General features: G+C 47.2%; 1 protein-coding gene across 1 annotated transcript; it reads left to right on the top strand.

Annotated features, from left to right (window-relative positions):
* Nucleotides 1-6,054: 6,054 nt before the first annotated feature.
* Nucleotides 6,055-12,105, top strand: LOC131434261 (uncharacterized). The gene is made up of 2 exons (XM_058600926.1): nucleotides 6,055-9,999; nucleotides 10,165-12,105. Exons 1-2 carry the CDS (start codon nucleotides 6,055-6,057, stop codon nucleotides 12,103-12,105), a joined length of 5,886 nt encoding a protein of 1,961 aa, XP_058456909.1.
* Nucleotides 12,106-13,593: the final 1,488 nt, after the last annotated feature.

Raw genomic sequence — 13,593 nt, forward strand, 5'->3', positions numbered from 1 at the left:
TCTATTTACGACGCCATTGTGGAACCAGAGAACCAAAATTTTTACTTATACTCTCGATGTATAGGAGCTGTCAAGTTGTCCACGGGTTGGTTAGACCCTACTCAGCGCTGTTTCATTTTATACGGTTCTGTTCTATATCTCAAACTAAAGCGGCCCTTACACGAGTCATTAAAAATGTCATTACTAAAAAATAATATCATTTTAATGAACGTGTAATGGTGTAGTAATGACGAGATCAAATTTTATCAAATTTGAAATACAACATTACTTAGTCATCATTAAAAATGACAAAAATAATGCTCGTGTAAGGGCCGCTTAAGACACGTTGATCGCAACGCCAAGATGCTAATTTTAAAGCAAAAATTTATAGCTGATTTAAAACTGCTACTCACTTAAATTTTTTCTCCGAATCACGGCAAAACTTACCGAGATTTGAACAGCCGAGTGGTCGGCAATCATCCCGGCAAACATTAAAACAACTGAAATAGTCAGTATTTTTCGTTTTACAGATAATTTGCATTTACCGATATTTTCGGTTTCGGGAAGACTTCAAATTACCGAGATCTTCGCTGTAAAGCATTCACACAGCAGAATGGGTGCACCTTGTTAAAGTTTTCTCTTTTACTCCTTCTGGGGCATGGCATGCCACTTTCTCGCCACGTTGGCAATGTACTGTGATCCGCTGACCAATAAACGTCACACACTACTGGGACTAATGAGATGCAAGGAAATGATTGTGCAGACTTACCCGTGTCACTTCAGCATTCACTCCTGTTTCCGAAGTCCACGTTCTCATTACATCGGTTGCACCAACGCCACCAATCATGCAAATCATGACCGTTTGTGCATGTGCCGGAACTGTTGTCTGGATTTCGCTTCCTTGGTTGTCCTTCCTACCGGCCTCGGCGCCGTCAATCTCCGTCGCGGCTAGCGGCAGAATTCTCGTATGCTCGCCCGTGCTTGTAGATGGGCAGAAACGAGGAACCTTCCTCTCCCATCCGCACACGCGATCCCAGATTACAATGGCGGAGTGCCCCAATTGAGGGTGCCGCCCGCTTCACCTGACGTGCCTCGATCTTCTGCTTCTGCCTGGATGACCTCCGTTAATTGCCTCGCGGGTGATTGACCCGACCTTTTTTCCGCGTGACTTTTGCCGGCCTTTCACTGCACAATCCAGCCGAACATCATAGCCGGCCGCACAAATCCAAAACCTTCGTCACTCCGAAGCGCGTTCCGCGCAATGGCCGCCAAAGGCGAAGAAAAAACGGCCCTCACAGAACACGTATCCACTCGAGCACGCCGGAATACCAACTGAGTATCGTTCGATACGCTATCTCTTTTTCGGATTCTGTCAAAAGGAGCAGTGCAATTTCCTTATATGCATCTCACCATGACTTAACTCAAATCCTTAACATAACGCTACACAACCCTACCCAGTGGCAAAAATTTTTCGTGAAGCACGAAAGTGGTTCACGAAAAATTTCTAAAACTTTCACTTCTTTAAGAAGTGTGCCGGAGACTGTGCCGATTACAAACTTCAACACAAACCAACACAAATATACCAGAGCCTAACGAATGCTCTTCAAATCTTGAGCTCAACCAAAACTTCTCTTCTACTCTACCGCAGCATTAACTAAACAGCAGAACTTGTCTGCACAAAATGATAATCGTACGCCAACAAGACATGGCTAAAATATCTCCGGCTCAGTTCTTGCATGCCTTCCTCAAACTTCCACTGAGTATTAACAGTCAGTGATCTTATCTAGTCTTAATGGCTAAATTAAACTAGAAGATCAACGAATAACAAAGAAAAACAGCATGCAGCATGCAAAATAATTGATTGGCTTGACTACAGCATTGACAGTCTTAGAGAATTGGTTTGATTTGAGGTTTGAGAGGATTTAGTCTCTCCTATCACCACGAGCCCAAGCAAGGGTTATAACCGCGCCCTTGATTCGCGTTCCTTCGGGTTGACGACCTTCGTGGTGACGCCTCCGACCAACAAGACTATTATTGTATCACTGAACCTTGTGCACCTGTTCAGGCTTTTAGGGGAACTTCTACCGCTTGCGTATTTTGTGAACCTGTTTTTCTGGGAGCTGGTGCTGCTCATAGCTCGGTTTACTCGATCCTTGTAGGCGACTACGATTCAATGCACTCCGGTCGCGTCGGTGAGATGATTCGGTCCTTCATTCATCCGTTTTCTCTCGCTACGGCAACGGCACGCCCGTGGGAGGCTAGTTTCCTGACCAGCCGGGATACTTGGGTGCGTTTTTCTCACGGGTCGCTACCGGCAGGCCTGCAGAAGGCTTATTCCCTGGAACTCGCAGTTGTTGAACGCGATTTTCGCTTGTTTCTCGATCTTACGACCCGTTTCGTGCCCTTGAATTCCTTGTTCAATCGTTGTACTTTATGGGTTTTGAAGATGTGTTGTCGACATAACTCATGCCATTACTTAGCTTGAGTCCGTTTTCTCGCTGAACGGTAACGTACAGACATCCTCGGCCTTTTCTAGGAGGAAGTCCGATCCCGTCCCTGACGTCTCGACAGCAACTTGCTGCGACTGCCAGTTGTCATGGGCCTTCCTCGACCAATCTGTCCGTCCTATGGCTCGCTTTCCTCTATCCTGTTGTTTGGATTGATCAGACTCGCGAGCCTATGTTTCGACTGTCCGTTTTCTCTCGTTACGGTAACGGCCGGCCTGCTGAAGGCTTTCTGGCTTCTCAAACTGTCCCTGTGCGTTTTTCTCCCGGTACGCTACCGGCTGGCCTGCGAAGGCTTTGCTTTACTGATTTAATGAGTGTCCCGATGTGCGTTTTTCTCACGGTCCGCTACCGGCGCGCCTGTGGAAGGCATTTTGCTCTGCAGTTTTCTCGACTTGGGTACGTTTTCTCACGGTACGCTAACGGTGAGCCTGCAGAAGGCTGGTTTTTGTTTGCGACTTCATCTGCGTTTTCTCCCGATTCGCTAACGGCAAGCCTGCTGAAGGCTGTTTCCTGTGTGCGACTTCATCTGCGTTTTCTCCCGATTCGCTAACGGCAAGCCTGCAGAAGACTGTTTCCTGTTCGCGCCGAGGTGGGGAAGTAGTTCTATGAGTTGTTGTTCACCACACCCTGACAGTCTACGATTTATCCCGATCGTTAACGGTGTTTTGTGAGTAGAACTCATCGTTGACAGACGTAGCCTGTGGACATAGCTGTGCTAATTGCTTTTAATCTGATTTGATGTTTTTCGCGTGAAATCTCCCTGCCTTGCCGGATGGAACGTCTTCTAGTTCGTATAGGTTGGTGCCTAGAACTTTACGAATGATTGCTGGTACAAATTTCGGGTTTAGCTTCTGATTGATGTGGTCTGCCTTAGATGATAATCCGAACGATCTTCTCCAAACCAAGTCGCCGACTTTGAACGACACCGTTCTTGTGCGCAGATTGTACCGTTGTTTTGCCTTTTCGTGTGAGTTTCTAATTCGTTGAAGCATGAATTCTTGGATCCGCTTGAGATTCGATAACCGAAGATCTTGTGCCAACTTCAAGTCCTCCGGGGTGTTGAGGTCCTGCTGTCTGTAGAGATCGGTGTGTAGGATCAGCTCTCTGCCGAAGTTGGCGAAGTGTGGACTTACTCCTGTGACTTCATGCTTTGCACTGTTGATTGCTGCAACGATTGAAGGCAGATTCTCATCCCATGTCCGGTGATCTTCGTTCAAGAGTGCTCTAATGCAGGTTATCAAAACACGGTTCACCCGTTCTGCGTTATTCACCATCGGACAATAATACGCTGTGGTCATGTGCTCAGTGTTGTGCCGCTTGAGCAAAGAGCGAAATGCCAATGATGTGAACTGCTTCCCGTTGTCCGTCAGAACAATCCTTGGACGTGAAAATCGCAGAAAGATTTCCTTCTCCAGAAAGTTAATCATTGCCTCAGTGTCTGCACTGCGCATGGGGTGCGCGATCACGTATTTTGTTATCCAATCCACTACTACCAAGATGACTGTGTTTCCTTTCTTCGATCTGGTGAATGGACCGACAAAATCTAAAGAAATTAACTCCCATGGGATTCTAGCAGGTTTCAATTTTCCCATATCTGGCATCATGCGATAATTCGGCGCTTTGCTGGCCTTGCACGCCTTGCAGCTACGCACGTAACGAGCGATGTCCTGTTGCATCTTCGGCCAATAGAAGTTTGTCTGGATTTTTTGTAGCGTCTTCTGGAATCCTAAATGCGCTCCTGTGACCGAATCGTGAAATTTTCTTAGTATCTCCGCTCGTTCGTCCCTCGGAACTACCTTCTTCCATTTGTGCGTGATCTGCCCCAGCTCATCTCTGTAACGGCAATTCTTGAAGAGTTCGTTGGACGCGATACAGAAGTCTGGGAACTTCTCCGGTTGCTTTGTTACGCCTGTTGCGAGACGGATGTACCAATTGTCGTCACTAGTGTTGGTGGAGAACGTAATCGTTGCTACTATCCTTGACAATGCGTCCGGAACTACATTGCACGATCCTTTACGATATTTGATGTCGAAATCAAACGCGTTCAACCGAAGGATCCATCTGCACATCAACGCCGTGGGGTTCTTTATTGACTTCAAGTACGACAACGCAGCGTGATCGCAGAATACCGTGAACTTGACGCTTTCCACGTATCCACGAAACTTTTCAATTGCTCGAATGACCGCTAGGCATTCTCTCTCCGTAACCGAGTAGTTTCGTTCGGAGGATGACAGTTTCTGAGAAAAGTACGCTATCGGGTGTTCGATTCCATCTGTTTCTTGCGTTAGGACGGCTCCAATGGCGACGTCACTGGCGTCGCAGGCTATGTTGAACGGTCTGGCATAATCGGGCATCGCCAGGACTGGTGCTGACACTAGCATCGATTTCAGCTTCACAAAAGCGTCTTCAGCTACTGGTGTCCATCGGAACTTGATTTTAGCTTTCGTTAACTCGGTCAGTGGTACCGCAATGCGAGCGAAATCCTCGATAAACCTTCTATACCAGTTGTACAGTCCAAGAAAGCGCTGAACTTCTTTCCTGCTTTGCGGTGAGGGAAAATTCACGATGCAGTTGATCTTTTCGTTGTCTACCTTCCATCCGTCTTCATTCAAGACGTAGCCTAAATATTTCAGCTCCTGACGGCAGAATTTGGATTTGTCCGGAGATATCGTCAGATTTGCCTGTCGCAGTCTGTCTGCTACTTTCCTCAGTGTTACTAGGTGTTCTTCAAAGCTGCGCGAACAGATGATAATGTCATCCAAATAGTGAAATACTTGCGGTTCCAGATCAGCAAAAAGATGTGTCATCAACCGTGCTAGTGCTTGACTCGCCGTACACAGACCAAATGGTACAACTTTGAACTGAAAGTGGCCCCGACCGGGAACAGTGAATGCAGTCAACGGCCGAGATTCTTTTTCCAGCGGTAGCTGCCAAAAAGCATCTTTCAAATCAATCGACGATATGTAGAAACATCCACTGAGGTTGCTGACGATTGAGGCGATCTGCGGAATCGGATGTCCTTCATTAACCATGATCGAGTTCAAGTGGCGAGCATCTAGACATACTCTGTTGTTTCGGTGAATAAATCTGACCTCACTGGTTCACTGACTTCACAATAACAGGCAACCCTGCCAAATGACAGCGACGTGTAAGATGGCTGGCTGCTGCAAAACGACCGATTGCAAATCATGCGAGTGTGGTACAAGACCGTAAGAACGCATGGAGGTTTAGTTAAGGTTTCAGAAGTGAATTTATTGATATATTTATAAGTTATCGCGATTGGTAGCAGTAAGTAATACTCACGATTGAATTGACTGAATGTGTAACTTTCTCAATTTGTATTTCTGATAGATTTCGCGTTATCATTATCGTTAGTAGTATTGTTGGAGGTGGTTGAACTATTGAAGGTTAACAGATGTAAGTTAAGCACATGTTATTAAAGCCATTGAATTCTAATAAAAAATGTTATTAGCTTTTAGCATTTGTCAACGCACTATACGCGTGTATTCGCTCAAAAGAAACCGAAAATTCCCTCTCCAACAAACTAAAAGATCTGCACAATTGGAAGATGTCAGATGAAAACCAAAGTAGCTGCCCGGCGTGTGGGGAATCCGACAACAGTAGGATGGTCGCTTGTGATAAGTGCGGAAGTTGGTGGCACTTTGAGTGCGTCGGCGTAGGGGAAAGCGTTAGCGAGAAAGACTTTCTCTGTCGGAAGTGCATCTTTACTGAGAAGGAACCCACACAAGATCCGCGAAAATCGACGAGCGCTGCCGGTTCAGAGGCAGGCGCATCTGCTAGCAGCGTCCGAGCGAGAACTAAATTTCGTCTGCAGAAACTTCAGGAAGAAGCAGAACTGAAAAAGCGACAATTGAATCTCGCGCTGGTTGAGCAGCGGAAACGTCACGAGGCGGAAAAGCTGTTGAAGGAAATCGATCTCGAGAAAAAACAGCTGGAAATCGATTCAGTATACCTGCGGGAGAAATTTCAAGCGATGGAAGACGATTGCGAAGAAGAAGGCGATGATCAGAAAAGTCGGAAATCCGTTCAGAGCAGCGACAGCAAGGTCAATCAATGGCGTAAGCGACATCTAGAGGGTTTGGTGAATTCTACCTTAGCCACTCAGGAGACAGCTTTCCCTTCGACGACAACTGCGACAGCTGCCGTGCAGGAAACCCCGTCGTGTACAGCATTCTCGTCTGCGCAAGTAACAACATTTGTAACAACCAGCCGTGCGAATGCGACGGTCGTCCCAGAGATCCCGTTACAAGTTCCGTGTACGGTGTCCACTTCTATCGTTCCGGTGGATCCAGCATTTCAATGGAGCCAGCCGTGGGTTCGCAATAATGGTATCAGCGGTATGAAAAATCAAATGCCGCGACAGTATCCATACGGGACATCTCAGGTAGGAGGTGTAATTAATAGTATAAACGTTAGGCCCCAAGGCAGTGCTGGAAATAAAGCACCGGTAGGAGGCAATTTCGTGCCTAGTAGTGCTGTACCCCTACAGGGAGGTAATCAATGTAGCAATCGTAATTCGTATGATGCATTCTACCGCCAGTTTCCCACTCATGTGTATCCATTTGATCGGAAATTCTATGGATTTAATAATCAAATATCTCAATCGTATCCCTTCGGGATTTCGCAAGTAGGAGGTGTAATTAACAGTTCGAACGATAGGTCTCAAGGCAACTGTGATGGTAAAACATCGGCAGGAGGCAATGTTTTGCCAGGTAGTGCAGTACCTCTGCAGGGAGGTAATCAGTGTAGCAATAGTAATTCGTATGAAAGATTCGATCAACAGTTTTCAAATAATGTACACCCACTCGATCGAACTCATTTATTATCTTCTGCGTTACCAGTGCATGACCCATCACAGCCGGGAATACAATATCCCTCTCTTAATTTATCGCCAGTTACTCAAGTCGAGCCCACTTCGCTACAACTGGCAGCACGCCAGGTGATGTCAAAGGAACTTCCGCTGTTCTCAGGTGATCCGGAAGAATGGCCGTTATTTATAAGTTCGTTTAACAATTCCACAAGTGCATGTGGATTTACTCACACGGAAAATTTAATGCGACTCCAACGGTGTCTGCGTGGTGCCGCGTTGGAAGCGGTACGAAGCAAATTGTTGATTCCGGATTCCGTGCCACAGGTCATATCGGTTTTGCAGACTCTTTATGGCAGACCTGAAATTCTAGTGTATGCTTTGCTTAAGAAAGTGAGAGAAGTTCCAACTCCGCGACCAGAGAAACTCGAGACACTTATAGGGTACGGAATAGCTGTACAAAATCTTTGCGATCATCTGCTCGCGAGTCATCAGGAAGCGCATTTGAACAATCCTACGCTACTTTATGAGCTGGTGGACAAACTGCCGGCGAATCTCAAGCTTGAATGGGCAATGGTTAAACGTCAACAACCCGGAGCTGATCTTCGAACGTTTGCGACTTATATGTCAACTTTGGTATCTGCGGCCAGCGAGGTCACGCTGACGGTAGATATGAGGGCAAATCATCCGAAGCACGACAAATCGAAAGGGAAAAACTTCTGTAATCCACATTCGACGGACATATCGAAGCTATCCCAGCCAGCTGAGAGTAGTTCTTTGGATAAACGATGTCTCGTTTGTCAAGAAGCATGGCATAAAGTGCGAGATTGTATTGCTTTCCGGAAACTGGACGTTGATAACCGATGGAAATTGGTCCAGAAGTTATCACTCTGTCGTACCTGTTTATTCTCGCATGGAAGGCGATCGTGTAAGTCGAAGAGTCGATGTGAAATAGGAGGTTGCTCGTACAGGCATCATCCGTTGCTGCATACTGATCCGAAAAGAAGTAATCCGTCATCAGCCAGAGACACGGCGGTGCAAAACCATCACGCTACTGGGAGGGGGTCTCTTTTCCGCGTTGTGCCAGTCACACTCCATGGGGAGAAACGTTCGGTTACTACTTTCGCTTTCCTAGACGATGGCTCGTCGATAACGCTGATTGATGAATCTATTGCTGATTCTCTCGGTGTGAATGGCAAATCTGAAAGCTTGTGTCTGTCCTGGACGGGAAACGTGACTCGGTCGGAAGAACATTCTAAGCGAGTGAGGTTAGATATTTCCGGTATCTCCCAAGAGAAGAAGTTTGTACTCTCTGATGTTCGCACGGTTAAGGATCTAGGATTGCCGACACAGACTCTCCGCTATGACGAATTGGTGAAGCTCTACCCATACTTGGCAGGTCTGCCTATTCCGGATTACCGGGATGCCGTTCCAAAGATTTTGATTGGTAACGACAATGCGCATTTGAGTGTCACCTTGAAGAGGCGTGAACGACAGGTGGATGAACCCATAGCTACCAAAACGAGATTGGGATGGGCGATCCATGGGCCAATATTGACGATGGGGAACGAACGGTGTTTCAACATGCACCTGTGCAAATGTGTAAGAGAAGAGGACGATTTACATGAACTGGTAAAACAGTATTTTTCGTTGGAAAATATGAGAGTTTCTATACCACAAAGCCTCGATACCGAAGAGAATCAACGGGCAAAGCAGATTTTGCAATCAACCACTCAGCGTGTTGGCTTACGATTTGAAATTGGATTATTGTGGAAATTTGACGAGTTCGAGTTTCCCGACAGTTACTTCATGGCCATACGGCGGCTAGAATGCCTCGAAAGGCGTATCAAGGCGGATGCCGGTATAGGTGGTAGTGTACTACGACAGATACAGGAATATAAAGCAAAAGGATATATACAAAAGGCTACGGAAGAAGAACTTGCCGCATCCGATCCGCGAAAGGTCTGGTATTTACCATTGGGCGTCACCACGAACCCCAAGAAGCCAGGAAAAATACGTATTTTCTGCGATGCTGCTGCGAAAGTTGACGGTGTGAGCTTGAACACGATGCTGATTAAGGGACCGGACCTGCTCGTACCGTTGAAGGGAGTGCTCACTGGATTTCGTGAAAAAAGAATAGCTATCTGTGCCGACGTGAAAGAAATGTTTCACCAGATGCTCGTGCGAAAGGAGGATCGAGATGCCCAACGTATATTGCTGAGAGATGACCCTAATCAGAATCCTCAAGTGTACTTCATGAATGTAGCCACGTTCGGGTCCGCGAGCTCGCCATGTTCGGCGCAATTCGTTAAGAATTTGAATGCTACGGAATATGCAGATCGATATCCTGAAGCTGCCGACGCGATCATACGTAAGCACTACGTCGATGATTATCTGGACAGCGTGGATACTGAAGAGGAGGCCATTCGTAGGGCGAGGGAAGTTACTTTCGTGCACTCTAGAGGTGGTTTTGTCATTCGTGGATGGATGTCTAACTCGGAAAAGGTTTTGAGTAAGCTCGGTGAGACGAAGACAGCAGAAGTTAAAGAGTTCTTGACGGGAACTGGCCTATGTTCGGAGCGCGTGCTTGGCGTGCTTTGGATACCACAGGAAGACGCATTTACGTACGCGTCCAACTTTACGGTAGTACCTGCCTGGCCCACCAAGAGAGAGCTGCTAAGAACGGTGATGAGTCTATATGACCCTCTAGGATTTCTTTCTCATTTTACGATTCACGGGAAGATCCTTATCCAGGATGTTTGGCGAAGCAAGACAGACTGGGATGAAAAAATTTCGATTGAGTTGAAGCCACGGTGGGACCGGTGGGTTGAACTTTTTCCTTCGCTTTAGACGGTACGAGTTTCGCGCTGTTACTTTCCAGAACAGCCTTCATCGGCAGTCGAGAATATACAACTACATGTATTCGTTGACGCAAGCTTGGTTGCGTTTGCCTGCGTAGCCTATCTGCGGGCCGAAGTAGCGGGACAACTGCAGTGCGCATTAATATGCGCGAAGGCGAAGGTAGCCTCACTCAAATTGACGTCGGTACCGCGACTGGAACTTCAAGCAGCACTGCTAGGAGCGCGAGTAATGGAGGACATCTGTAACACTCATACTCTACCAATCGCGAAGAGGTATATGTGGACTGATTCGAAAACCGTTATGGGCTGGATCAATTCTGATCAGCGCAGATATACGCAATACGTCGCTTTCCGTATCGGGGAGATCTTGGAGAAAACGAGTAGAGCTGAATGGCATTGGCTTCCGTCGGATTTGAACGCTTCAGACGATGCTACGAAGTGGAAGGGGCAACCCGATTTGAATCCAAACGGCCGTTGGTTTGGAGAACCTGAGCTTTTGCATATGGATGAGGCGTACTGGCCGTCATCTCAGGGTGTAAACTACGATACGATAGAGGAGCAGCGCCCTAACCTGGTAATCGAGCACGAAGTGGTTCGTTCAGTGTTCGACTGGGAAAGATTTTCGAAATGGCAACGTCTCACCCGAGCTATCGGATATGTCGGTCGATTCCTTGGGAATCTGAAAGCGAAGATACGGCGGGTTCCTGCTACACACGGACCACTGTCGAGAGAAGAATTGGAAATGGCGGAAACGTGGATATTTCGTGCCATCCAGAAAGAGGTTTACTTGAAGGAGGTGGTCTTACTTTCGAAGCTTGACACTGTGAAAAAAGGTATTAAATTAGGCGGTGGCAGTAAACTCTACAGACTCTCTCCGTTCCTGGACGAAAAGGGAATTATGCGCATGGAAAGCCGAATAAGCTTGGCGGCGTTTGCGTCGTACGATACTAGGAACCCTATCATACTTCCTCGAAATCACCATGTTACAAGCCTCATCGTCTTGTGGTATCATCGTAAATTCCTGCATGGAAGCAGGGAAACGGTCATCAACGAATTGAGGCAACGCTTCCATGTCTCTTACCTTCGCACCGTAGTTCGGAGTGTAACCGGAAAGTGTGCTGAATGTAAAATCCGTAATGCTGTCCCCTGGGTACCCCGGATGAGCCCGCTGCCGAGAGCCAGACTTGGAGCCTTCTTCCGACCATTTTCGTTCACGGGTCTGGACTATTTTGGTCCCATAACCATTCGAGAGGGCCGATGCAATGTGAAACGTTGGGTAGCGTTATTCACGTGCCTATCTATCCGCGCAGTGCACTTAGAAGTCGTGCATTCATTGTCAACGGAATCCTGCAAGATGGCGATTCGCCGGTTCGTGGCCAGACGAGGCTCTCCTTCCGAGATCTATAGCGATAATGCGACGAACTTCGTGGGTGCAAGCAACGAACTCCGGGACGAAATCAAAGTCATGAACGCATCCTTAGCCGAGACTTTCACGAATGCTACTACGAAATGGATGTTTGTTCCACCGTCTGCTCCGCACATGGGCGGCGCCTGGGAAAGGATGGTGCGCTCCGTCAAATCAGCTTTCTACGCAATGTCAACTACGCAGCTCCCTACGGAAGAGATATTCGGTACAGTACTGGTAGAGGCGGAAAGTATCGTTAACTCTAGGCCTCTAACGTTTCTTCCGTTGGACATGGCTAATCAGGAAGCCCTAACTCCCAACCACTTCCTTCTTAGCAGTTCCAGCGGGGTGGCACAGCCGCCGAGGAGACTGGTTGAGTCGGATAGCGTATGTCGGAGTGATTGGGATCGAAGTCGCCGCTTGGTGGACCTGTTTTGGGGTCGCTGGATACGCGAGTATCTGCCCGTTATTGCCAAAAGGACGAAATGGTTCGGAGAGGTAAAGCCGGTTAAGAAAGGTGACTAAGTAATCATCGTTGACGACGGACGCCGCAACGGGTGGACACGTGGAAAGATTCTGGAGGTCCAACGAGGACACGATGGACGCGTGCGTCAAGCGTGGGTGCAGACTTCGTCTGGCGTTCTTCGAAGACCGGTGGCGAAATTGGCGGTGCTGGAGGTGAACTCTGGTAAAACTGATCCTGAGGACCTGGACCAGTGTTACGGCCCGGGGAATGTTTCGGTGAATAAATCTGACCTCACTGGTTCACTGACTTCACAATAACAGGCAACCCTGCCAAATGACAGCGACGTGTAAGATGGCTGGCTGCTGCAAAACGACCGATTGCAAATCATGCGAGTGTGGTACAAGACCGTAAGAACGCATGGAGGTTTAGTTAAGGTTTCAGAAGTGAATTTATTGATATATTTATAAGTTATCGCGATTGGTAGCAGTAAGTAATACTCACGATTGAATTGACTGAATGTGTAACTTTCTCAATTTGTATTTCTGATAGATTTCGCGTTATCATTATCGTTAGTAGTATTGTTGGAGGTGGTTGAACTATTGAAGGTTAACAGATGTAAGTTAAGCACATGTTATTAAAGCCATTGAATTCTAATAAAAAATGTTATTAGCTTTTAGCATTTGTCAACGCACTATACGCGTGTATTCGCTCAAAAGAAACCGAAAATTCCCTCTCCAACACTGTACTGTCCTGTCTTTTTCTTTACAGCAACGAGCGGATTGTTCCATGGCGAAAACACTGCCTCCTCGATGACATCTAACGCTATCATCCGATCAATTTCCTTGTTCACTTCGTCTAAGACATACTTTGACATGTGATAACAGCGCTGCTTCTTTGGTTTGGCATCTCCGATGTCGATGCGATGCGTGTACCTATCTGTACGGCCAATTCGTCCCTTTTCACTCACTGGAAACGTTCCTATTACCGTGTCTAATTGTCTTTTCTGCATGTCTGACAGCTTTCTCATGGGCTCATCATTGTTATTCTGCTCATCGGATGACATGTCTATCTTGTTGCACACCGCTCGAACTCCAAACTTCTCCCAAAAATTCATGCCGAGTATAATACACTCGGGCAGTGAAGGTATTAGTAGCACCGGAATTGTTTCATGACGGCCGTTGTATGCTATAGGCAGCTTAACGAACTCGGATATGGTGTGTTTTGTGCCGTCTGCTGTCTGGATACCGCCTTTCAGTCGACCTCGCTTCAAGTTCAGCTCGTCGATGATCTTTATCGCGGCTCCTCCGATTAGAGTACAGTTTGCTCCGCTATCCAACAAACCTGTTAACTGTTTGCCAAGAACTGTGAAGTCGGCATGTGGCCGGTTGTCTCCGTTTGTGTTGATTCTGATAGAGTTGATGTGCCGAAGCTCGGGAAATGATGAGGGACTGTAGAATTCTTGCGAGGATGCGATTCCCTCGGTTACTGACTCCTCGCTTGCTCGTTTCCCGTTGCCGATGAACAACTAGGACAGCTGCGAAGTGAAT

Source organism: Malaya genurostris, chromosome 3 (genome assembly GCF_030247185.1).
Source record: "Malaya genurostris strain Urasoe2022 chromosome 3, Malgen_1.1, whole genome shotgun sequence".
Taxonomy (NCBI): domain Eukaryota; kingdom Metazoa; phylum Arthropoda; class Insecta; order Diptera; family Culicidae; genus Malaya; species Malaya genurostris.

Coding starts and splice junctions, on each gene's coding strand:
- LOC131434261 (XM_058600926.1), top strand. CDS start 6,055: ATGTCAGATGAAAACCAAAGTAGCTGCCCGGCGTGTGGGGAATCCGAC. Junction 10,000..10,164: donor AGAGAGAGCTGCTAAGAACG/GTGATGAGTCTA, acceptor CCTTCGCTTTAG/ACGGTACGAGTTTCGCGCTG.